General features: G+C 43.7%; 1 protein-coding gene across 3 annotated transcripts; it reads right to left on the reverse strand.

The window, feature by feature from the left end:
* Positions 1 to 1438: 1438 nt before the first annotated feature.
* Positions 1439 to 25304, reverse strand: SERPINC1 (serpin family C member 1). Of its 3 annotated transcripts, none has more exons than XM_084636276.1 (7): positions 25041 to 25304; positions 10708 to 11083; positions 6041 to 6256; positions 5541 to 5678; positions 4015 to 4408; positions 3394 to 3458; positions 1439 to 2030 (listed from the first exon to the last, which is right to left on the reverse strand). In XM_084636276.1, the coding sequence occupies exons 2-7, from the start codon at positions 11077 to 11079 to the stop codon at positions 1857 to 1859; spliced, it is 1359 nt and encodes a 452-aa protein (XP_084492402.1). In that variant the 5' UTR covers positions 11080 to 11083; positions 25041 to 25304; the 3' UTR covers positions 1439 to 1856. The 3 variants fall into 3 exon arrangements, with proteins under 3 accessions (XP_084492402.1, XP_084492403.1, XP_084492401.1); XM_084636277.1 differs by lacking the exon at positions 25041 to 25304 and adding an exon at positions 20728 to 21085; XM_084636275.1 differs by lacking the exon at positions 25041 to 25304 and adding an exon at positions 16242 to 16390.
* Between the last annotated feature and the right edge of the window lie 1471 nt (positions 25305 to 26775).

The following is a 26775-nucleotide window of genomic DNA, read 5'->3' on the forward strand; positions in this document are numbered from 1 at the left end:
AGGAATTCTTTAAGCCTTTAATATGGGTGGCTGATTAGCAGGGGCTAGAGGAAGAGTGATGGCTGTTGGGGTTACCTTCATTGTGGATTTCCATAATTCTGAATTAAGTGTAACTAACATGGAGCTTTCAGGACTTATTTGCAGAGCTGATGAAAAAAAACAAACAAACCCATTTGCTTATGGGGAAAACCCTTTTAGGAACTGACAGGTATTTACAACTTTGACTGGCAGGTCCTTTTACTGGTGAACAAACAGATTTCAGTCTGACAAGTCAATACCATTTCAAAGCAGTATAGTGGGGTCATGCAACTCTTCTATCTGTCAGGTGCTTCATGTACCATCACCCAGAGATGTTTCTGCCACAGCTACTAGGCCAAAATTTCCCAGTTAAATTACTGAAATTTGTTCATGTGTATTGGGGTCCTGCCTAGAGACTAGAACTTCCTGAAGGCCAACAGTGGGATGTAAGGGGCAACTGCTCTCTACACTGCATTGTAAAACCAGGGTTAGTAGAATTCAGGTCCTGGTTTGAACCCTCCACCCTTGTGAAGTCCTAGGATCCTCACTCCGAGCCTTGGGTTAGCATGATGTGTGTGCAGATGGAAGTGGGCGTTAGGCTTGAGCCTAAGTTTGAACCCTGGTCTTACAATATTGCAATATAGATATACCCTGACAGTTTTGCCATTGACTTCCAAAGAGCAGAGTTAGGCCTTAATTTAGCATTGTTCTAATGCAAAATTTATTTATTTAATTTCGAGCCATCCCCCTTACAAAATGGGACTTTCCAATGTAATCTAGATGGAATTGGGACCATCAATACATTGATTCCAATAAACTTATTCTACTTTAAGTAAATCAGTCTTTTGATCCGGCTGTCTATTTTTGCATATCTTAGGAAACCTTTTAAAAGCACTACACCTCTACTCCGATACAACACGAATTCTGATATAACGCAGTAAAGCAGCGCTCCGGGGGGGTAGGAGGGGGGTGGGCGCTGCGTGCTCCAGTGGATCAAAGCAAGTTTGATACAACGCAGTTTCACCTATAACGTGGTAAGATTTTTTTGGCTCCCGAGGACAGCGTTCTATCGGGGTAGAGGTGTACCTTAATATCCAAAGCTTTCAGGGCAGTATTTCTCAATTTGAGCCTCAGCATTTTAGTGGGCATTGTAACACCACTCATTCAAATATGGCCCAGCCTCCCCAGTCATAACAGAGGGGTGAGGCAGGCCACATTTCAAGGAGTGGCATTATGGCCCCATGAGTGAGTGGGAAGATTTGCCACACCCCAGCAGGAAGTTTGACATGCCCGTCCACTAGGATAAGAGTGGGATGGGGAGAACCACCCATTTATTAAAGATTGAGGGCTCTCCGGGCCCAGCCTGCTCCTCTCTCACGTACTGAAAAGTTTATAACAAGGAAGAAACTGGCCATTCATATTTTAGTTTGCTGGATTGTTTTTTAATGGAAGCTGTGATCAGAGTTACAGTTGAGGCCTGAATGAGGACAGCGATACACAACAAATATTGGTGCAAAATACTGGGAGAATCCAACCTCCTTTTAACAGGGAGAATGCAGGATGGGACTTCCTCTGGTGCTGAGAGAACATCACCTTAGATGCATCACCCTCCCTCGCCCGACTGTGACAGCAAGGGGGTAAACAGTTTAACAGGTTACAGTCCCTAAGTAAGGGTTCTGTCAAACAACAGGACAGCTGCCCTGAGTAAAGCTGGGCCTTCCAAACTGCTGACTAGCAATACTGCAGAAAATGCTGCGTAAGAGACAGACATGGGGAGAGGAGATTTTATTGACTGGATACCAATGGGGACAGAGAGGCTGGGACTTGGCCACGACTCCTTAAGGGCAGGGATTGGATATTCGGCCCATGAAGATGATGGTGTTGATGGCAACTTCCCGGATGAGGAGCAGAAAGGGCCTGTTAGCATTGAAGACCATTTTGTTCATGGGAAATGAACGCCCCGAGATCATGACTACAGTAGAAGCTGCTGCCTCACTGCCTTCCTCATTCACCTGCCGATCAGACAGAAGATGGGATTAACATATAGTCCTCACGTACACAGGGCAGATGTGCATGTTGCAGCACCCCCTTACTTCCAGGTTGGCTGGGAGTGAATGAGAGAAAAGTCAGTCACCTGGCTGTGAAACGCTCACTCCCACTTGTGAGAGGAGCGGCACGTTGGGTGCAGAGCTCCCATGCCCTGCTGGCTGCAGGGGATACACCAGGCTTCTCCACATGGTACCACAGAGCACCCGCCCCCTCTGCTACAGTTAACAGAGGATTTTCAAGGAGCTGTTTTAAAAGGGTTCCCCCATTTTTTTATGGATCTGAAGCACACAGAAGAATACCCAAGCATCATTTTATGTGAAAGTCTTGAGACAGTCCTTTACACCTGGTTAACACTCCATGCATCCGGACCTAAGAGGCCAGATTTTCAAACTCATCTGCTTCCAAACTCTGATGCGTATGTGTAACCCCATGATTTCCAGCACATGGGTAAGTATGGTCCTGTGCAAATCGCAAGGGCCTATGCATGCCTGAAAAACAGGCCCACAAACCACCTGTGCTATTCTTGTCAATACACGGACAATCCTGCAACAACAGGGGGATGAGAGACTAGTGCCCAGACTCTCAAAGGTTCTTGGGCACTCAACTCCTACTGGTTTTGGTGGGAGTTCAGCGCCCAGGTACTTTTAAGGATCTGAGCCTAGCTGACTTAGATGCATCCTTCTCTGTCTCTAGATTCTCCTAAGTTCTAAATCTGCAACATTAGCTGTGGAAGCAAGACCAGCATCACGATCACTGGCTACTGAAATTTTTTAAGCAAGTTTTATTGTTAAGTAAAAGGATATTTGTTGTCTCATAACTTCCCAGGACAAACAACTTTAATATTAAAGCAGCAGGTCAAAACCGTCTAACTAAAATGATGACATTGAATTCGTTGCCCTGCCAAAACCGTGGATTCTCTGCCCCACCCCCTTTCTTTGGCAGCCAGCCTTACAGGGTATTTCTTGTATAGGCCCAACAATGCTGTAGGGGTCTGATCCAAAGCCCTCTGAAGTCAATGGGAAGACTTGACTTCAGCAAGCTTTGGCTCAGGTCCTAGGTTCTTTACAGACTCCAAACCACACATTCTACTTTGTGCTGTTGGGCTTTGGAATTCAATTGGTGGTGGTTTTGGTGCCTTATCTTCACCTGCCACAGACTGGAACCCAGAAGAGTCACAGGCTTAGATTGGAAATTAGTGACACAATTTTAAGTTTATCAGAAGGGAGAGAAGGGAAGGAAAAGGTTTTTGCTGCTGTTAAAAAGACTAAACAAAAAGTTACATTAAAAGAAACAAACCACAGGAGAGTACTGGAAAGCAAGGCTTACCTCAAGGAAGGCTTTGTGGAAAGCATCAGACACATACAGGTCTGTACGGCCCTCTGCAACTATGCCTAAAAAAACAAACAAACCAACAAGCCATAAACAGACAGGGAACTTCAAGAACAGCTTTTTGAGAAGACAATACCCCGAGCACCAAAACATTTTGCTCTCACACCAGAGGGAGTTTGAGGCAGATGATGACACTAATGGGGAAAGGGCAAATGAAATGAGGACAAGGGTCAAGCTAAAGATCCAAATTCTGCCCTGCTGCCATTGCACTGGGCCCACAGTGACTTCAGTGGAAATCCTAAGTGTTCGTATATAAGGGTAGATTTGGGCCCTTAGCACTGAATATTTTGCAGGCAAGTTTAGTGCTGGTGGAAGATGCCAGTCTGACAATTTCTCTGTAGATTCAACCCTGACCCAAACAGGCCACCCCTAGGATCAGCGGGGACTTTGCCCCAGTGGTGACACTGGATTTTGTGATCAGGACACTTGTGCGCAGCTCAGTGGAGAAGCCACTACAATTCTAGCACTGCTTTAAAATACTTGGCCCCTCTCCACAGGGTGCTGCTTCATTTCAGTTCCCTGCCCCTGCTCTCAGTGTGGGAACCTGACAGGACTGACCTGGCAGCTTGGCACTTTCAGGGCTGAAGAGATCCACCAGCCCCATGTGCTGCAGCTTCTCCTTCAGGCTGAAGTTGTCTTCGATGCGGAAGCGGGGGAGGTAGACAGAGAGCGAGATCTCCTTCATAGAGCCCAGCCAGCTCTGCAGCTGCTCTGGGGTCAGGTTCCGCTCCACTTCTCCCAGAGAACTGCCCATGGTGGGCAGGATGAGAACCATGGTGATGTCATCCCCTTTGTACGGGAGCTCCACCACCTGCACATGGTCGCTGGGGACGGTGACGTGACGGAACTTTTTCTCCTGGTACATCATGGGGGTGGTACAGATCTGGCCATCGCTCCTATAGAACTTGTCCCTTTTTGTGTTCTGAGCAAGGAACTGCGATTTCCAGTGCCCCTAGGGGACCATGGTAAAGACAGACAGTCATCAGCCACAGATGAGAGAATCCGAGCCCCACGGCCCAGCGCATGCTGAGCCGTGGGGAACCAGTGCAGTTCTCTCCCCTCTTCGGAAAGGGGCACTCTCTGGATCATCATTGGCTTCCCATTTGTTACGAGCAGTACCTCCTGTTTTTCATGCTAGAGATGGGCAGGACGAGGGGCAGTTTTGGCTGTTGCAAAACTTCAATAAGGTTCAAGTTCAATAAAACTTCCATTTTTCATGAGCAAACTGAGATCAAGGTCCCAATCAACCTGAATTCCCCAAAGTTTTGTGAGAGAAGGAGCTGGCTCCCCACTGTTGTGATGAATAGTGCTTTGGATTTCTGTGGTGAACAATGAGGTTAGCCTCACTACCTCCTCCCAACCCACGGTGGGGAGGGGGCTATGGATAGGAAAACAGACACAGAGAGGCTAAGTGACTTAGGTGACACCATATAGCAGCTCAGTGGCAGAGCTGGTTAGGGAACGGACAACTCCCCTATCCCAGAAGGATGCTCTTCAGCCCCCCCCCCCACTACCTCCCCGAAACAGAATTAACGTACAGAACTCACTGGCTTGTCCCCAGTTGTGATGATTGTTGACTGTGCATCTCAGCCCAGCTCGGGCAATGAAATCAGACCAGTCATATGTACATTCTGGGCTGCAGAATTTGGAGCTAGATTCAAATTTCAGACCCTTTCCATATCTTAGGGGTGTTTGGATCTGGGATTTTGGCACAACCCAAATAAAGGCCAGCCAAAGAATTCTGATCTGGATTCCAGACCTCTCCCCACAACACACACAGATCAGGGATGGGAAGGTCCAGGTTTTTGGTTTGGTTTGCATCCCTCTCTACCTTATAGTGAACTTCACTTTTCAGTCCTCTGTCCCAATGTTGGTGTGTTTGGGTTTTCACTGCTGTTCCCTGTTTGACTCTCATACGAGTCATCACAGCTGACAGGTCTGAACCAGCATCTTCATTTCTTAAAGCTTCAGTGTGTCTGAGTTAAGAGAATGATCTACTGACTTCTCATCACCTCACCCAAAGCCTGGCTGTAGACCCCCTCTCTCCCTAGGGGAGCAGATTTCCCTAGGGTTGTTTCCTGTACCTTAAAGTAAATGCTGTTGACCAGCACCAGGACAGTGAGGTCATCAATGCCTCCCTCAGGGATCACATCAGTAATTCGCTTCTCAGTTTTATTAGCGATCCACTCATTAATTAGAGTCCTGGACTGCTCCGGCTTTTCCTGGAGGAAGAGACCCAAAACAATAAATTATATGGGGGATTTTCAACACCCCATTGTCTCTCTCTGTAGGAGGCAGCCACCAATAATTGGCGGGACATGTTCCCAGTGCAGATCATGTGTTCCGAGCACTGTGCTGCAGTACTCAGAAGTCAGAAGCTTGTAAATGGATAAACCAGAATCTGAGCTTAACGCAGGTTTGGTCACTAGCAAACCTGTGCTGCATTCAAGCACACTCAGTCACATGCAGCCCCGTGCCCCTGGTTCACAGCACCCATTAGGCCGCTCCAGCGAGGTGAGGGAGAGAGTTTATCAACAGCACAAGGAATTGGAAAGGGATAGAAACTAAAGTCCTTCGGACTCACTTTGAAGTTCAAGGGCCAGAGTTTGGCTCCGTAAACCACCTCACTGATGTTCTGGTAGGTCTCATTGAAGGTCAGAGATTTCTCCCCAAAGAGACGATTGGCCGACACCAGCTCTGAGGATTTGTTGGCCTTCTTATAAAGCCGGCAATTCAGCTTGGCGAAGAAGAAGTGGATCTGATCAGATGTCTTCTCTGAAATAGTGTCAAACCGGAAAACCTAGGGAACCAAAGGAGTGAGAAGGAATCCCAGACCTGGCTCCCCATTTCCTGTAGCGACAGGCTGATGACCGCTCATTAACTCCACAGACACAGGACCACTCACTCTGGAGTTGATGAGAGCTCTTGGTTTGTTTGGTTTTATTCACATGGAAGCAGAGATAGGCCTGATCCAACCCCCTGGATAGGGTCTGGAGATTTTAGATCTGTGGAGTTTAGACACATCCACAAACTTTGCAGCTGAGCCCCCCTCTCTCTCTCCATGAAAGCTGGGTGCAGTTGTGCAGAAACAAGACTTTGAAATGTCCAGAATACAAACACCATTTAACAAAGAAAAATGTCTATATAAAAATCATACGGCTGCTCCTCTTTCTCCTCCTCCCCTTCAAAGCACAGATGTCTCCCCTTCAAAGCACAGACTATACCCTACCCAGCCTCCTCCCCAATTGTCTCTTTTGCCTGATCCCTTCTCTCTACCCTCTTAAGCCTCTACCTTACACTAAGAACAGCCTCACAATTCTCGTTCACCAACCATCCTCCCTCTCTCCTTTCAGGAAGTGAATGGAGCCCTTATGGCTGCTGCACATGGAATCAGGAGACCTGGATTCTTTTAAACCTTGGACATTAGCCTGGGAAACTGGGAGACCCAGTTTCAGTTCCCAGCTCTGCTGCAGGATTCCTGCATGACTTTGGGCAAGCCACTAAGGGTTTGTCTACCCAGGAAATGTTTCTAGTTATACCACCAGTATAGTCACACCACTGTAATCATACCAGTGTAATTACAGTTTCAGAGTAGCAGCTGTGTTAGTCTGTATTCACAAAAAGAAAAGGAGTACTTGTGGCACCTTAGAGACTAACCAATTTATTTGAGCATAAGCTTTCGTGAGCTACAGCTCACTTCATCAGATGCATTCAGTGGAAAATACAGTGAGGAGATTTATATACACACACAATGTGAAAAAATGGGTGTTATCATACACACTGTAAGGAGAGTGATCACTTAAGATGAGCTATTAGCAGCAGGAGAGCGGGGCGGGAGGTGGGAGGGGAGCAGGAGAAAACCTTTTGTAGTGATAATCAAGGTGGGCCATTTCCAGCAGTTAACAAGAACATCTGAGGAACAGTGGGGGGGCGGGGGGGAGGGAATAAACATGGGGAAATAGTTTTACTTTGTGTAATGACCCATCCACTCCCAGTCTTTATTCAAGCCTAAGTTAATTGTATCCAGTTTGCAAATTAATTCCAATTCAGCAGTCTCTCGTTGGAGTCTGTTTTTGAAGTCTTTTTGTTGTAATATTGCGACTTTTAGGTCAGAGAGCGAGTGACCAGAGAGATTGAAGTGTTCTCCGACTGGTTTTTGAAGGTTATAATTCTTGACGTCTGATTTGTGTCCATTTATTCTTTTACGTAAAGACTGCCCAGTTTGATCAGTGTACATGGCAGAGGGGCATTGCTGGCACATGATGGCATATATCACATTGGTAGATGTGCAGGTGAACGAGCCTCTGATAGTGTGGCTGATGTGATTAGGCCCTATGATGGTGTCCCCTGAATAGATATGTGGACACAGTTGGCAACGGGCTTTGTTGCAAGGATAGGTTCCTGGGTTAGTGGTTCTGTTGTGTGGTTGCTGGTGAGTATTTGCTTCAGGTTGGGGGGCTATCTGTAGGCAAGGACTGGCCTGTCTCCCAAGATTTGTGAGAGTGATGGGTCGTCCTTCAGGATAGGTTGTAAATCCTTGATGATGCGTTGGAGAAGTTTTAGTTGGGGGCTGAAGGTGACAGCTAGTGGCGTTCTGTCAGAGGCTCATTCACCTGCACATCTACCAATGTGATATATGCCATCATGTGCCAGCAATGCCCCTCTGCCATGTACACTGGTCAAACTGGACAGTCTTCACGTAAAAGAATAAATGGACACAAATCAGACGTCAAGAATTATAACACACATAAACCAGTCGGAGAACACTTCAATCTCTCTGGTCACTCGCTCTCTGACCTAAAGGTCGCAATATTACAACAAAAAGACTTCAAAAACAGACTCCAACGAGAGACTGCTGAATTGGAATTAATTTGCAAACTGGATACAATTAACTCAGGTTTGAATAGAGAGACTGGGAGTGGATGGGTCATTACACAAAGTAAAACTATTTCCCCATGTTTATTCCCCACCCCACCGTTCCTCAGACGTTCTTGTTAACTGCTGGAAATGGCCCACCTTGATTATCACTACAAAAGGTTTTCTCCGCCCCCCTCCGCCCCGCTCTCCTGCTGGTAATAGCTCATCTTAAGCGATCACTCTCCTTACAGTGTGTATGATAACACCCATTTTTTCATGTTCTCTGTGTATATAAATCTCCTCACTGTATTTTCCACTGAATGCATCCGATGAAGTGAGCTGTAGCTCACGAAAGCTTATGCTTAAATAAATTGGTTAGTCTCTAAGGTGCCACAAGTCCTCCTTTTCTTTTTACCAGTGTAATTATCCATGTGGACATGCTTATTCAGACATAAGAGTCCACCTGGGGTGTTAAACCAGTGTAACGATAGTGGTTTAAATTCACATCTCCTTGTTTACACCAGTATAACTTTCCCAGGCAAAGCCCTAACCTCCCTGGGTCTCGGTGCCCCTTCTGAAAAGGGAGAACGGCACTTCCCTACCTCACAGGCGTGTTGGGAGGATAAATATATTAAAGATTGTGAGGTGCTCAGATATGACAGTAATGGGGGTGCATCTAGGTACTTTAGACATATGACTCTGCTACAGAGGAAACTGGTGTCAGCCGAAGGACTAGCACATCTGGCTCACAGTCCTGTGCCCAGAGCACATCTCTCACTTGGTTAGTCAAAGCGGAGCAGTACAAGCAAAATGAACAAGCTAGAATCCCAATTATAATTGGGGGCTCAAACAATCTGCCATTCGGGTAATGGGTGGATCTTGTTTCTGGAACTGCTGCTTTGTTACAGCCCATGCAATCATTTACTCATGAGGCAGGAGCCCTTACCTTGCTGCAGTAACTTCTGCTTAGAGATCTATTGCCAAATAAAAATGGGCACAAGCCATTTATATTCTCAGCTGCACTCCCCTCCATTGTTTTCTATCCCATGGAGCTTTCATACACGCTATGGAGGAGCCCTCTGAAAACTAACACTGCCATGGCCCCAGTAGGGAACTAGAGACCCTGAAAGTCACAAGATTTACAGCCTAGTGACACATGCCTAAAAGTGCCCTTTTCTGGCTACTGTGAGAACCAGAAAACCTGCTCCTCACTTCGACTGCCCTGTGTCAGCTTTATTGTCAGACTTTCCAAAGAGACTCTCATGCTGATAGAAGCTCATTTCACTCAGGCCACCCAAGAGTCACCACCCGGCAACAACTGGGTGTGGATCTGGAGAATGCCCTTGAGCTGGCTCCAGGGAGATGCCTCAGGCACCTTTTCATTGATTCATATTTTTGCTAATGGGTTTCCTAGCAAAGTGAAGACACTGAGCCTATCTTGCTAGTCTACTGCAAATGGTGCTAGCTTAGCCTGCACATGTGAGCTCACAAGGGGCTGAATCCAGCCACGTTAGCATCAGTGGGGCTTATGCCATTGACTTCAATGGGAGCTGGATCACCCTGAGGTTCATTAGAAGCACACTGGTGGGACCACTCCGTGGTTAGCACCAGAGATTTCCCTAGGGCAGGCACAGACTGTGATAACTGCACTGAGGATCTTCTAAGTGCCTTGAGATCAGTAAGGACTCAGCTTCCTGGATATTGGGTGATGCTGTGAATTTATGATGTCTGAACTCAGAATTTAGTCTGTGGTCTCCACCCATCTTATTCATTCCAGGAGGCAGCCTTTGTCCGGCATCATTTCCATGGAGCAATAGGAGAGTTCTTTTCCCTTATCCGGATAGGGGCATCCTGAGTTTGAGCTGCTGTAGGAAGGGGGAGGAACTGCTGTAGGAAGGGGGAGGAACTAACACTAACCCCATGCCCAAGTTTCATTAGGTTTCCCTCAGTTTTCAGCACAAGGATGATCTATCCCTGCATGTTAACATTGCCTATCTACACATTGTCAGGTCCACTAGGAGCCAAGTATTTGCCTTCTCCTTGGTGCCCCTTGAAGAGTTTCCCGCTCCTCCATATGGAGCCAACAGGCCCGAACCTAGAGTGCAACTGAAGAATTTACTTCAACAATTGGAGCTACAGGAGTTGGGATTCCCAACAGACCAGAGGAAAGCCAGCCTGGAGCTTCCTGCAGTGCTCTCCACGAGGACAGGTGTCCTGACAAGGGGCTTGTTTAGCCAAGAGGTCTTTCTCTCTAAGCAGGGAAATGTCCTGAGTGAAGGAGCCCTAGAGAGAGCTTTATCACCAACAAACAGCTGGCAGCCAGCCTTTAGTAACCTTGCCCTAACTTCAGTTGCTAGGATAGCAACTAGAAGAGGCTGAGGTGGTGCCACTCACCTCCATGAGCTGCTGGAGGGTGTTACCGCAAGCACCGAGTTTGGTCATTGCAAAGGCTGTGGAGATGCTGAGGGGTGACATGAAGATGTTTTCATTGTCATTCTTGGAGTCTGCCAGGTATTTGTAGAATTCCGTGGCGAAGCGGGTGTTGGCCTTCGATAACTCCCAGACACGAGGATTAGTAGATTCTGGGATCTTCTCCTTCATTTGCTCCGACCCTAGCCCCTCGCTCACCTTCTCAGGGTTACGGTAAATGCACATGGGATTCACTGGGATGTCCCTTGGCTTTGCAGTGCAGATATCTTCCACAGGGTGGTACTGAGGAGTTACTGCACCCCAGAGGGTGATGATCAACCACAGGAACATATGCATCCTCCTGAAACCAGAAAGAGAAGTTACAATGGACTCCAAATGGACTCATGGACATAACAGCCATTGCATCAGTCTCCTCTCCAAACTCACTAGTCCGACTGCAATCTTCATATGGAAATCATTCCATTCCTCAGGGCTGTCAATTAATCGCAGTTAATTCACACAATTAACTCAAAACAATTAATTGTGATTAAAAAAATTAATTGCTGTTTTCATTGCACTGTTAAACAATAGAATATCAATTGAAATGTATTAAATATTTGTGGATGTTTTTCTACATTTTCAAATATATTGATTTCAAAAATTACAACACAGAATACAAAGTATACAGTGCTCACTTTATATTATTATTTTTGAATACAAATATTTGCACTGTAAAAATGATAAACCAAAGAAACAGTATTGTTCAATTCACCTCATACAAGTACTGTAGTGCAATCTCTATTGTGAATGTGCAACTTACAAATGTAGATTTTTTTGGTTACATAACTACATTCAAAAACAAAAACAATGTAAAACTTTAGAGCCTACAAGTCCACTCAGTCCGACTTCTTGTTCAGCCAACTGCTAAGACAAACAAGTTTGTTTACATTTATGGGAGATAATGCTGTCCCCTCCTTATTTACAATGTCACCTGAAAGTGAGAATAGGCATTTACATGGTACTTTTGTAGCTGGTATTGCAAGGTATTTACATGCCAGATATTCTAAATATTCATGCGCCTCTTCATGCTTTGGGCACCATTCCAGAGGACATACTTCCATGCTGACCATGCTTGTTTAAAAAATAATGCATTATTAAGTTTATGACTTAACTCCTTGGGGGAGAATTGCATGTTTCCTGCTGTTTTACACGTGTTCTGCAATACATTTCATGTTATATCAGTCTCAGATGACGACCCAGCATATGTTGTTAATTTTAAGAACACATTCACTGCTGATTTGACAAAATGCAAAGAAGGCACCAATGTGAAGTTTTTAAAGATAGCTACAGCACTCAACCCAAGGTTTAAGAATCTGAAGCACCTTCCAAAATCTGAGAGGGACGACGTGTGAAGCATGCTTTCTGAAGTCTTAAAAGCACAACACACTGATGTAGAAACTACAGAACCCAAACCACCAAAAAGGAAAATCAACCTTCTGCTGGTGGCATTGACCCAGATGATGAAAGTGAACATGCATTGGTCCTCACTAATTTGGACGCTGTCCTCTGGAAGCATGAAGGGACAAATGAATCTTTAGCATATCTGGTACATAAATATCTTGCGACACCAGCTACAACAGTGCTATACGAATGCCCATTCTCACTTTCAGGTGACATTGTAAATAAGAAGCGGGCAGCATTATCTCCTGCAAATGTAAACAAATTGTTTGTCCAAGCAATTGGCTGAACAAAGAGTAGGATTGTGTGGACTTTCTAGGCTCTAAAATTTTACAGTCTTTTGTTTTTGAATGAGGTTACAAATGTAGAATTCTGTACAAAAAGTAAGTTCAACTTTAATGATAAAGAGATTGCATTACAGTACTTGTATTAAGTGAATTGAAACATACTATTTCTTTTGTTTTTTACAATGCAAATATTTGTAGTTAAAAATATATATAAAGTGAGCACTGTACACTTCATATTCGGTGTTGTAATTGAAATCAAAATATTAGAAAATGTAGAAAACATCCAAAAATATTTAAATAAATGGTTTTCTATTATTAACCACGCAATTCATCACAATTAATTCTTTTAATCGCTTGACAGCTCTACTCTAAACATTTTCCTAGTCCTTAGCGGGAGATGATCTCCATGCTCAGTCCCAGCTCAACTTTATGTTATTGAAAGTTACTAACATGGGAAATACCAAGTCAGCAGAGTGAGGGCACAGTAAAATGATCTTTTAGGCAGTCCTACAAGGTGTTAAACAGAGGTGCCCACCCAGTGCCAATTGCTGTTTGAGGAGCTCAATGCACTTTACATTCATTAACACTCACTGTGCCCCTGCAAGTTATGTCAGTATTACTGATCGGAAGATCAGGCCAAGCAGAAAAGGGGCTATCAGAATGTCATACTCAAGGCACAGGTTAGCCAAATAACTATTACTAACTGATGGTCACACCTCTGCTCGTGCAAGGATTATAAATCCCACCACTTCTTTATGTTGCTCTGATCAGCAGTAGCATAGCAGCCCAGCCTAGCGTAAGCACAGTGGAATGCACAGTATTGGGTACACCTGTTTGTAAGGCTTCCATCACTATGGTTTCTACATGCATTTTTGCATGGCTTAACATTGGGTCTGATCAGATATCCTATGCACTGCAGCATACAGACCACGCTCCTGTCTAGCTTGAAAGACAAGGAATGGAGACTTGGCTACTTGCCCAGGACTCAATACTCCGTGGAGAGCCTTTGCAAAAAGATGGATCTCTCTTAGGTTTTCCCACAGTGCCCATTACCACAGTAACCCAGCATGGCATACTTTATGGCTAGGTGCATTTATCTAGGGTGATTCCATAGATATGGTTCCACTACCAGGAAAGTGCAGCCTCTGGCAGTACAATTTTTACTCAAAGGCATTTAGATAAAATGGTATTGGGAAGGAAGCGTGGCTTTGTGGTTAACATGGTGGCCTATGACACAGGAGATCTGGGTTCTATTCCTCGCTCTGTCACAAACACTGTGTGTGACCTTGTGCAAAAATCACTTCCTCATCTAGAAGGGAGCTAATAATCCTTTCTCCGATCCTTTGCAGTCTTGTCTCTTTCGACTGCAAGTTCTCCAGGGCAGAAATGACCTTGTTAGGTGTCTGCAGAACGGCTAGCACAATGATCTTGCTTGAGGGTGGTAGCCGTTTTTATTATTTACATAATAATAAACAATGCAATGGTGACAAGTGCTACAGAGAGACCTAGAAACAGAATGAAGAGCGGCAGGCGAATAGCCAGGAAAGCTACCCACAGTGCTAGGTTCTGAACGTTTCATTCCCAGTGGGAGCAATGAGTAAGGGGTCAAGGCAAAATTGAGATCTGCACCCAAGGGTCTCTGCTGTGTACATGGACAGCCAGACCTGCTGTTGCTTTCCTCACTTTTAGCCTACCATCTTCACTGGAGAAGGTTTTTCTGAGTATTATAACTGCTCCTCCAATATTGTATCAGTGACTGATTTTGCATCATATCTCCCATTTCAGGAAGTTAGGAGGAGCAGCAGCATGCTGAAGGTCCCAACTCAGCTCTCAGTCAGCTGCAAGGACAGGGTTATTTACAGGCACAGATATGCTGTCTCTGACAGCCTAATGTCCAAATTTTCAAAGCTAAAAGCCCTTGTAAAGACACGTGCCTTAGTGCCTATCATCATAGTGTCTAGGCATTGCTTTTTCCATAACCAGGCTATAGCTCAGATGCATTCTTCAAGAGTCAAAAAAGCTAACAGAATGTTGGGAATCATTAAGAAAGGGATAGATAATAGGACACAAAATATTATATTGCCTCTATATAAATTCATGGTACACCCATATCTTGAATACTGCATACAGATGTGTTTGGCCCATCTCAAAAAAGATATATTGGAATTGGAAATGGTTCAGAAAAGGGCAACAAAAATGAATAGGGGTATGGAACAGCTTCCGTATGAGGAAAGATTAATAAAACTGGGACTATTCAGCTTGGAAAAGAGATGACCTAAGGGGGCGGGGGGAATAGGATAGAGATCTATAAAATCATGACGGGTTTGGAAAAAGTAAATAAGGAAGTGTTATTTACTCCTTCTCACAACACAAAATCTGGGGGTCACCAAATGAAATTAATAGGCAGCAGATTTAAAACAAACAAAAGGAAGTATTTATTCACACAACACACAGTCAACTTGTGGAACTCCTTGCCAGAGGATGTTGTGAAGGCCAAGACCATAACAGGATTCAAAAAAGAACTAGATACATTCATGGAGGATAGGTCCATCAATGGCTATTAGCCAGGATGGGCAGGAATGGTGTCCCTAGCCTCTGTTGGCCAGAAGCTGGGAATGAGTGACAGCTGATGGATCACTTGAGGATTACCTGTTCTGTTCATTCCCTCTGGGGCACCTGGAACTGGCCACTATCAGAAGACAGGACACTGGGCTAGATGGACCTTTTGTCTGACCCACTATGGCCTTATGTTCTTATGAGTGAATTCCACAGTCATGGGGCCACCCCTGGCAATACAAACTTTACTGAAAGGTGCTCAGATATCATTGCAAATGGCATGCATGCAAACCCAAATAGAGCAGAGAAGATTGGCTGGTCCTGCCTTACACCACGAGAGAACTGAAAGTGGTCATGTTTTAAACACAGATGGTGGAATTCTAGTCTGACTGCAGTCAGTGGCAAAACCCCCACAGGTAAGATTTTTTTTTTTTTTTTTTTTTTGCGCCCTTCTATCCTAATGCTGGTGTGGGAGGGTCAGGTAGAGAATTGCTTAATCAGCTCAAAACTGCCAGGCTCCAAGCAGTCTCTTGCATTGTTCATGGGAAGTTCAGGAGTCAACACCCAGAACGCACTTTAGAAACAACCTCCTCCTCCCCCACCAGAATCAGGGTCTACAATCCCAGTAATTTTCCACTCCAGTACCTTTGCTCAACAATGTTGTCTTCTGACAAGGGCAGCGTTCATTAGTGTTAAAAATGTATGGCTAACTCTCTAACAAACATGCTCCCTCCACAACATGCACTAAGATATCAGTCACTGTTATTGGCTCCGAGTGCTTGAAAGCTTAACAAATATTAAAGAGTGTAAGCCTTTGTGGAATTGCTCCCACCAGAGCTTTTCTCTTGTGAAATTCCCAGGAAAAGGAGGTGCCCCTCTGAGGCACATAGCCTATTAGAGAGACAAGTGAGAGAAAGCCAGGACTTTCCAAGCCTCCCTGAAACAATTTTGCCCCACTTTACAGTTTAAGAAGTGAAGGGTTTGCAGGCATTCTAGTGAGCAGCACATGGCGTAACCAGGATCTTTAGGAAACCTAGATGGAACTCTACAAAAGCAGCCCCTCAGCACTACAGTCAGGGATCCCTGACAGACAAGCAATCCAGCAGTGGCTGGAGTTTTTAAGTTTCTACAAAGTAGGATGAGTCCATAAGAAACTATGTTAATGAACATGAAAATCTCATTGGAAGCAAGCAGGACTGTGGAACCAATTCCTCTTACCTTGTGGTGTCTCAGATTCCTCGCCTACTGGACGTGATCTGCAACGTACAGTGACAGGCACGCTTGCTTTAGAGCAGGGGGAAAAAAAATCAGACACAAAGCTAGTCAATAGTAGCTTCTGCACTGAATTTCTGCCAGTCCACCAGTGCTCAGTCAAGTCAGGGGAGAGAGGGAGGGGAGAGGTGGGATGTTGAGGTCAAAGGTTGATGACCAACTGTGGAAGGTTAAGCAAAGAGTTGAACAAAGCAATGTTTGATCTGAAAAAGGTTTTAAAGTTCAGTCTGAGGAGGGAAAGTTTGGTCACCTTCTCCACATACACTACAGGGCTCCCCAATTCTGGCTGATAAAACACACAGACGGAAGAAGGAAGAAACATCAGGTAATTGGTTTACATTCACCAGATATCATTTGTTGGCCTTTTAACTGAGAATAACTTTCAACATAGCCAAAGGAAGGACTGGTCATGGCCACTTCCCCTTAATTCATTGGGAATGTGTATTTCCTACCAGGACAAGAAAAGTACATTTGTATTACCAAGAAATTATCAACCTGTCCTGTAGCAAAGGGCTAAGAGCCTGGCCCAATGCACCCTGAAAGTCACAAAGATTCCCACTATAGTGGGTGTTGGAATGACACCAATTAGAAAGTTAAGGCTGCGGCAGAATTGTGATAAAAAAAATATCCACGTACATAGGGCAGCGTACATTGGCAGAAGGTAGACTATAGTGCAGATTCGGGGCCATCTAGCCAGGATACAAGCCTCTCTCTGCTCCAAAAGTGATTTGATTTTTAAAACTGACAGCATGCAGGGTTGTTGTAGCCATGTTGGTCCCAGGATATTAGAGACACAAAACGGGTCAGGAGCTCTCTTTCAGTGGACCAACTTCTGTTGGTGAGAAGCTTTCGAGTTACACAGAGCTCTTCAGTCACCTTCTCTCTCTAGGCTCTTACAGTGCTTTGTTGGATCACAGAGTCACTGCAGCTGGGGGAGGCCCAAAACACAGAAGACATATGTCAAGACTGCATAGGCACTATTCCTGTGTCTGACACAGTAAATGCATTAAATCAAATATTGTTTGCTTTTTGTCTGGTTCTATGGAGCAGGCAGTTTTTGTCCTGATGACATGCTCTGTTGCACTGGGCAGGTGTTGGCATCTCAGGTTCCTCAAGTGAGAGATGAAACTGGTGACCCACTCACACTCTCACCTGATGGCAAAGATTCAGAAGCATCAGCCATACTGCTGTAAAGGTCTCCCACCTTCAACTCTCAGGAGAAAAGTCACCATTCACAACAGAGAAAATAAGAGGCTTTGCAGGTCTACCCCACTACAACTGGGAAGAGCAGACAGGCCTCCAGTGTGTGTCACTCTCCTTGGCAGACTGCCTTTTGAAATATTACAAACCTTTGGATGTGGCCACACTTTTGAACAATGCACAGAGCACCATGTTGGCCCCAGTGACATCGAGGAGGGTGTTGCACATGAGGTAGTGGGGTGTGTGCGTGCGCCTCAGTTTCCCCATCTGAAAGTTGTTTTACGCTTGGCAGAGCCATAAAGAACCTATTTTGGGTGGCTTATGGGTAAGACGACAAATGGGGCGGGCTGTTTCGGAGCACAGTAGTAAGGCTTTCACAGTCACTCCTCACGGGAGGAGAAAAGAAAGAGGTATTGAAGGATATTTGAGGAGGCTGTAGGAACAGTGGCCATGCTTTCTAGCACAGCAGCACATTGCCAGGTTCTTGCAGGGAGCCATAGACAGGGAGACTCCAGGAACATCAGAGGAATCCAGCATTTAGAGCAGAGAACTGGGATTCAAGCAGCCCCATGCTCCAGCCCACTGCAACAGATTCCCTCGGTTGCTTTTGGATAAACATGACCTCTGCCTCAGTTATCTCATCCATAAATGGGGAGAATAAATGCTCTCTCTCGAAGGAATAAGGTAGGGGTTAATTAGGGTCCGTAAAGCACTTTGAACATGGAAACTGCTAATCCTCAGGGCAACCACAGATGCCTTCCTAAGGGATCAAACAGATTAATCACTTACTGTAGTTCTAAAGAGAAGATCCCAAGTTGTTTTTCCACTTAGGGTGGTCTCCCCAGCATCCTGGGACCCAGACTATTTGGGATGAGCAGCACACCTTTCAGCACAGTGCACTCTGAGCATTAGTCACTCCACAGGAGTTTATGCAATCTGAGCATTACAACAACAGGCTGAGAACAAATGGATTTACGACGGGACCTTAAATGCAGTCACAGCCACTACCAGTCGCACAACAAAATGCGCACGACATGGGATGAATGACGACTGGGGTGCAACGTTAAAGATGAACGTAGCATACACAAATATCTGAGTGAGTTGCCAGTTACAGGGGCTGCCCTTGGTTTGTGCTGAATGGGGTCAGGTAGGACAAGACAGAATTTTCACTGAAGAAAGAACTTGCTCCACACACTTGATGTCCCCCGCCCTCAAGAGGTCTAAAATCTGCGCCTATTGTAGGTTTGCTAAAGCCAACAAGCAGCAGGGGGCAGGGTGTGAAGAAGAGAGTGCATAACCACCACAGGTTGGGGGCCAAGCTTACTCTCATTCTGAAGCAAATGAACTAAAATACGTATTTCAATGAGGTCAACTGCATTACAAACCTAAGACTGCCAGCCCTGCACTTCTAGAACACAGGCTCTTTAAACAATAAAGGATTGTCTCAAATATCCGTTTTTGTGCATGTCTGGAGGACACACAATGAACAAAAATCACTCTGTGCAAAGCAGAGGATTCGAGGTGAGTTACCACTGTGCCTGAGCCTGCCAGGACTCCCTGACCAGAGAGGAAAAGGAAGAAGTCTTCAAAAAGGGGCACAGGCTTCTCTGCTCAGATACTGGGCAGCTCCCTACCCTGCAGGATTCTAAAGGCTGTACTGGAGAAAGAGCTTCATGATTAACAGGATCACATCACACAAACTTAGGTGACCACACACTTCAATCCCGAGAGAAAATGAGAGATATTTCAAATGTGTTCTCCATTAGTTTATCATTTAATACAAATGCTGACAGAAAAGCCGATAAGACCTTATTGACACTTCCATCTGTTTACAAACCCCAAAATGAATCACCCCCTTTCTACTTGTTCAAATAAATCCTCCTTTAGGAGCCTTAAAAACTATGCTGGAGCAACATGAGTCTGAGTCAGTTTCAAAAGGGAGGAAGGAAACAGCATTTCATCATGTTGCATTTTTTATAGAACCACCATACACACACAATAGGTTTGTTTTTTAATACAAAAGTGAAATCAGAAATGCAAAGCAAGCCAATTAAAATCGCGAGGGAAAATATTAACTTTCCAACCAGACACCCTCCTGGTTTTAGTATCGGTCAACCCCCTTCTTCCCGTCAACATAATATGCAGAAGGCTTTTACTTTTAAATTTCAATTTCAGAATACTGTGAGAATTAAAACACAGGGGAAGGAAGAAAAGGCAAATTGTGCTGTCTCCCCAAAATGGCATGTAGATACCGAACTCACACTGAAAGACACCTAACTACCATACATGCCTTTCAATAACTCCCCCAAGCCAAACCTCCATGTACCAGATTTCAGTTTCCCTGTGTGCACGCAGAATTCACAATTTTGGAATTCTACCCACATGTTCTATTTAATCTCTACTCTTTAAAAAGAGTGTTTTGAGCTGTACAAACAGTATTTATAATAATCAGCAAGTGTGGAATGTGCTGTCCCTTTAAGTCTCAGGACATTTTTTTTCTTGACAGGGAGGAAAAAAGGGGAAAAGCAACAAGAGGCCACTTCAAACAAAAGAAAGAAAGACAGACATTTTGTTCAACGCTGACCTATAGGAATGGCATACAGGCATCCTTACTTATCCAAAGTACTAAATAAGTTCAAGAAGTCATTCATGACTCAACTCAAATCTCACGGTCTCCTTTATTATCCTATTTTTGTTTAATTTTATTTTAATTTTTTTTTGTTAAATATACCTCTGCAGGGCACAATCACATACAATCAATACGATTGGTAAATTACACAAGCTCTATCCCAAGCATATATGCACCAATGTTAAAAAGTTATTTTTAAAAAACCAAAACAAAAAAAATAAAATAAATTCCACCCAAAAAGGTGATAATGACTGCAGAATGTCTCGGGGAGACCGGTATGAGCCTAAGAAACCAAAGAAAACTAGGCTTACAAATAAAAGTATTTCTGTAGAGAAATCCCACAACTGGAAACAGTTAGGTGGCTTCTGAAGTGGGAATGCATGTGGTTGTGTGTGTTCGGTCCCTTAACTGTCATAATCCTCCTCCCCTCCCCCCCAACACCTAATACCCACTTCCCCATAGAGTGGAACAAAATGGGAACAGAGCTCTTCACATTACTATCACCGGTTATCAAAAGCAGAAAAAAATAAAATAAACCAAGCTACAGTGTAGCTGATAAGCTGACCTTCAAGGAAAGCTCCTCTTAGCACAGAGGCTGCTTACCTGGCAAGCAGAAGCCACAGGGAAGGCAGAAATTCCTTACACTAGAAAAGCTAAAAGTCTCATGTTACTGGCTATTTTGTCCACATTGCAACTGCCCACTTAGGAGAAGCTGCAAAGGAATGGCATAAAAATTATTAATGGATCGGCTATGTTACGTGGGGGGTTATTTCTCCTCTCCTGACTCAGGCTGTTTTCTGCATGCAGAGAAAGTTTCTGCTACCTCTAATAAAAACTAGAAAAGAGCTCACTGCATAGGTCCAGTTGTGGGATCTATCCAGTACACAATCTGGTTTGGATGCCAAAGACTTGTGAGTACTATCTGCCACAAATTAACAACAACTTTAATGTTACAGAGAAGCAAATGATTTTTAGTTTATACCATAAACATCAAATACATCACAGGATTTTGTTTTTTAGTTACAGATACATATACATATTTCAGTATATCTAATACTTTTTCTTTTCATGGACTGCATCTCCCTTTGGTTGTACTTTCCCCAAGACAAAACTTTTTTTCTATTTTTAAAGTTGATACTGCTGTGTTTTCCTTTTGGCCAAAAAACTTTCAGAACCAGGAAGAACTGGTGAAACTTACGTAACTCCAGATCTATTGGGTAAAAGCGTCCAGAATCTGGTGGCTGGAGCTCAACACCTGAATGGAAGAGGTCTGATTTTCAGAGGGGCTGAGCATCTGCAGCTCCTAATGGACTTAGAGGTTAATTCTGTGGAAGCTGCAGGGGCTCACTAGCACTGAAGCTCAGACCACTTACTCAGGTGGCTGAACTGTCAACATCCAAGTTGGGACATTTTGGCCACAGTGTTAGGAAGTTCCACCTGCACTGGGAGGCTGTTGAGAAGGAAGCCCAGTGTACACGGAGGAAGAACCAAGTTCTTCATGCACTTCTTCATTAGAAGATTTCAAAGAAAGCTCCACTCTCTCTGCTTACCGTGTTCAGAGTTCCCATGGCATGAAACAGCTCTCACCACTTATTCAATCATTTTAAACGACATTAAATGCTCCTTTCCCCTCCAATTAGGGTCCCATCTACATCACAACAATCAACTGCTTCCAAGGATGAGGCGTGATCAAAGACACAGTTAACACCTGTTTTTTTACTATGAAGTAGAACCTGTGTCAGGAGACTCTGTTGGAATAAGGTCCCTCAGACCAGTTGACTTGACATGTAACTCAACTGGCACTTAAGCCTCTTCCCAGTATCTGCCATTTTGTCAGAAAGCAAGTAGTTGATGGCATCAGTATTTAATTTTTATATTTCATATTAAAGTTACGGTGAGACAAAATCAGTTTCAATGTCATATGAACAATCTTGGCCATGTACTCACATACTGCAAAGGACACAAATGTCACTTCTCAGCACCAAGGCTGTCTTTAGAAGGTGGCTCAGAAGTGCTGATTGATTTTTAATATAAATTGAGATTATATTTAGCATGACCGGCCTTTCACCAGGTCAATGTCTGAATCACTATGCTGAACAAGACAGGGAAAGCATTTTAGTATGTTAAAGGGATGTATAATCTTGTGGACAGTAGTATCAATCACTGTCAATACTGCCAATATTCGGAGGTGGGGCAGAAAGTGTACATGTTTTAGAGACAAGGGGAGGAGAAGGGAATCAGTATAATGGATGGTTATGTAGGTGAAGTCATGCCAGTTATTCTGCCTGCTCATTTAAACTACTCTATGTACTACTTCACATTCAAACAGCTTTTGCACGGATTTGTTTTCCCTTTGTTAAACAGAGGATGCTAGCGGGCAGCACTGCTACTCAATGCTCTCATTTTTAGCACTGAATTTCTTGGGCTTTTTTCTTGAAGTTTAAGTCAATTTTTGACTGAAGACAGCTTCTTGACAAAGTGCTCCCTCTTCAAAAAGCTGCCCTGAGGGTTGGTACTTATCACTGACCTGTGGCTGTCAGAATATTTTTAAAAGCTCCACACTTTTGTGAATGGGAACAGCAAGAAGCTGAGGGTTTTCTGATTACTTTTACTGTTTAGATATTCCCCTCTGAATTTCAAAAGCATAAACTGGCAAGAGATTTCAGTGAGCCCACTGAAAGTAGTAAAAACAAACAAACAAACAAAAACAGCTTTACTGTATATCAAACTCAAAACCCCAATCTACTTCTTTGCAGTTCAGTGAGTTTGTCACAGATATTAAATGCTTGTTCTCAGTAGGCAACCATGTCCTTGCATGAAGTATTTGTACTGTATTTGATTTAAAGCAACGGTACAGCTCGACAGGAGTCATGTCAGTCTCACTGGACTTCCTTAGAAGTCAGCAAAGATTCACGTTTGCAGCAAACTAGTTTTTAGAAATTTTAATTTTAAATCCGCAAAATCCAACATGTTAATCAAGGAATAATTTTCATAAACATGGCTTTTTAAACTATGTAAACTTCTAAGTGCCTTCTCTGCTACCTGTAAATTAGCTGAGAGTGTGCATGGGAGTGGATGAAAGAACAAGTATGAAAGTTAGACTCCAAAATATATTAGGTGCTTAAACACACCATTTTCAAATTGTGTAACTAGATGAACTGAAGCCACCTTTTAACATATGTTTAAGGCTTGACAATCATTAACTGTGCAAACTGCTACCAGGAGAATACAGTCAACTCACAAAATTCTACAAATATTTGACTATCAAAATGGCTATCCTGGGGGGAAAAAAGGTGAAAAAAGTAAAGCACAAGTCTTTGGCTCTCCTTTAAATAAAAACAGCAGTTTACCACGTTTATACAGACCCCCTGTTTGCCTACCAGTAGGGGCAATATCACATTTGTGCATCACTGAGTAATAACACCATTAGAAAAGGCAACTTCACAGAAGTTATTGGCTAAGCGAATTCATTTGAATGCTCTGTTTTGAGGCAGCAAGCTGTCACTGTTGCACAATCAGGGAGGATGATGGGCAAGCCAGAGGGGTGGACTAGAGGGAGATAACAAGGGTCAGTAGAACCTAGAGAGCTGAAGAATTTGAGGTTAAAGTGGTAACAGGACTACATGTATGAAAGGTGCTTAGATCCACAGGATTTCTATTTTGAAATGGTGCAGGGCAGCCTACAAACAGCCAGAAGATAAGGATATAGATTTCGACAATTAAGATTGGGGAACTGGGGCACATGTAAGAAGGAAAGAACCCATGATACTCCAGGAAAAATGAAATTGGTTATACTCCTAGTGGGTCAACTATTTGTGTCTGACATTGTGAAGACTAGCGTACTATTTGAAGTGTCTCATTTTCAGGGCTCCGTGTATATTATGGTTGAAACTCTGCTAGCAACAAGCAGTCAAAGGTTCGATCTACACCAGCAAATTTACCCTACTTGCCATACAACATGATAGTGTCCCAACAGTATTCCAACACTGTTCTTGCTGGAGTAGATGGGACCAAGCCAGGCTGTAGCAGTTTCATTTAACTGAACTGGACAGTGTCCTGGTGTAACAGGGACAGGAACAGGACACAGAAATGAGTGAGGCAGTAAACATAGCTTGTCTATGGGAATGTAGGTTATCTGCTTTAACAATCAGTCCTTGCACCTGAAGAGTAATGGGTTCTCTCAGCTCTGCTGGCAGGATTTTTCCACAGAAAGTGGATTTCAGATACTATCTTCATGAAAATTTAAAGCCTTTTTCTGGTTCCCTATTTCCACTAGTTTTATCACCTAAACTTCTCCAAAGAAACACAGGGAAAGAGCAAGAGCAGGAGAAAAAGGAAACAAAGCCAAAATCAATAAGATTTGCACATATTAAACAGACTAGTTAACAAGCCAAACGACAATGTTGAGCAAACAGGGCATTCACCCGGAGAGACTGATCAAAACAAGGACACTATGCACAAAAAGTACAGCACAAACGGGTGGAAAAACAACATAAAGGTACTCTTTCTAATCCATAGGTTTAGGAGCATTTACCCTTGCTGACCTACATGTAGTGATCTGAGTAGTTCTTACTGTAGAATTTTTCTTTCCCTGGCTTAGAGAGAAGAGGGTCAGTTTTGAACTGGAAATTAAACTAGTTGGCACAACAGATAATGGGCCATAATTGTTTGCCCCCTCCAGATTTTCTTCCTACGGCGGAGGAGAATGTGCCGTAGCATGCAATTTTTATTTTGATAATTTTAATTACTTTATGTAAAGAAGAGTTTTCTAGTCAAAAGTAGAAAATCTGGCATTCTGCACTTGCCCTCCTAGATTAGAATACTGCACTAAATTATCTTGACTAAAATGAGCGTATGTTTATATTTACACAGCAAAAAAAAAAAAGGTTCTTAAAAATAACACAGTCAAAGCTGACCTGGTGTTGGTGACCTTCACTTCAGGAGTAGAGACCACAGCATGGGTCCCTGAATCAGCTCACTCACCAGCATGCTGTCAAGACAGCGCACTGAGCCAACCCTAACAGGGAGAAGAATGGAACAGAAATAATCTCTCAGCGAAGCCAGTCCAGTCCTCCTAAACCGGAAGGATGGAGACCATGATCAAGGAAGGGGTAGGGTGTAAACATGTGTGAGTGGGAGAAATAGTGCAGCTGGTGAGAATCCAGGGCAGAGAAGAGTCCTCCCCACAAATCAAGGGAAAAAATAAACAAGCCTCAAAACTGCTTTCCTTGGCAATTCTGAGGCCAAAGTTCAGCTAAGAGTGAAATAAATGTGCACGAATGCACGAAGAGTGTGGCTGTGTGCCAAAAATGCTTTATCTTCATTCAGTGCTTCTACCTCCCTATCAGACATTTGATCAGAACAGCTGCGCTCATGTGAAAAAATTCTTAAAACATACCCAATATATATACAGATATAACTATGTATATATGTATATATATATATTTATATATATAAATTTTTATTTAAATAAAAAAGAAAGCTCGAATCCCAAGCCAATATGTGTATCAAATCCTTGACCAGCCAGGTCTGTAGGGCATAATCAAATTCAATGTGAAATAGTATATAAATGCGGTGCCTTGACTGGGCAAATTAAATAATCGCTACTCAAAAGAGTCTTCTGTTTGGACACTCTACTGGTAGGCAATATAGTGGGACTGTATCTTCCCCCTCCCCCATTTTGTTTAAATTAATAGTATAATGGACGCAAAGCTTAGTCCAAGGTTCCTATGACCTCAGCAGGAGTTAAGGGTTAAGAAACAACTAAACAAGAAAAGTATTAACTCTTGCTTTTACCCAACCAAAGCAATGCAATAAATTTATTACATAACCAGTGCTTTCTGATTTAGTAGTTAATCCAGAAAGAAAAACAAAAAGTAGGCCACGGGGGCATGGAGGGAGGAACACTGAACAGACTCTTCTCCACTGAGTTTTCTATTCAGAAGGACTCAGTTCAGTGCAGGCAAAAAGAGTCAAAATACATGCAGCAAGAGCAAACCCTCACTGATTTTTGTGCCTGTTAAGAGGAACTTTTCAGTGGAATGATACCACACAGAACTGAAAGGCCTGTGACTTCTTAAAACCTTTTCCATTCAGGTGTCAACTCCACCTACCCACCTCCAATGGGAGACTGAGCAAATGACATAGGTCACAAAAAATGCCTGGCTTTGAAGTATTCCAAATGCTTCTGGCAGGATTACTGTTGGACCTGAAGTGGCATTTCTGGATGCAACTTTTCTCCCACAGAGAAGAAATGCTCGCTTCTGAAAGGATTCCATGCAGCAGTGACAGGCAAAGCTCAAGAGCAGCAACTGGACTTCCAGACATTGCTGTCTAATTCTGGTATCCATGGGTCTTACCAAGCATTTACAACTACTTCTACACTTGCCCTCCTCTACTTTTGCTAATTGCCAAGTTTTGTGCAGGTGAACCAAGGTTCTCTTCCTCTTCCCATGAGAAGCCTTCACTGATACCACAAACAAATTTCAGGCCAAAAGTGGCAGATTATAAAATCAGAAGACTTCTATTTATATACAAGCCGCTCAGTAATTAGCGGTAAGGGGGAAAAAAAGCTATAATTGAAATAGTGTTTAAAACAGGCAAATGGAAAGCCTGTTCCAAAGCTCATAGAAGTCAATGGAAGTTTCTTCA

The sequence above is a fragment of the Lepidochelys olivacea genome (genome assembly GCF_965140295.1).
Source record: "Lepidochelys olivacea isolate rLepOli2 genome assembly, chromosome: 8".
In the NCBI taxonomy this organism is placed as follows: Eukaryota; Metazoa; Chordata; order Testudines; family Cheloniidae; genus Lepidochelys; species Lepidochelys olivacea.

Coding starts and splice junctions, on each gene's coding strand:
- SERPINC1 (XM_084636276.1), bottom strand. CDS start 11,079: ATGCATATGTTCCTGTGGTTGATCATCACCCTCTGGGGTGCAGTAACT. Junction 3,459..4,014: donor TGAAAGTGCCAAGCTGCCAG/GTCAGTCCTGTC, acceptor TTGTTTTTTTAG/GCATAGTTGCAGAGGGCCGT. Junction 2,031..3,393: donor TCCACAAAGCCTTCCTTGAG/GTAAGCCTTGCT, acceptor TCTGATCGGCAG/GTGAATGAGGAAGGCAGTGA.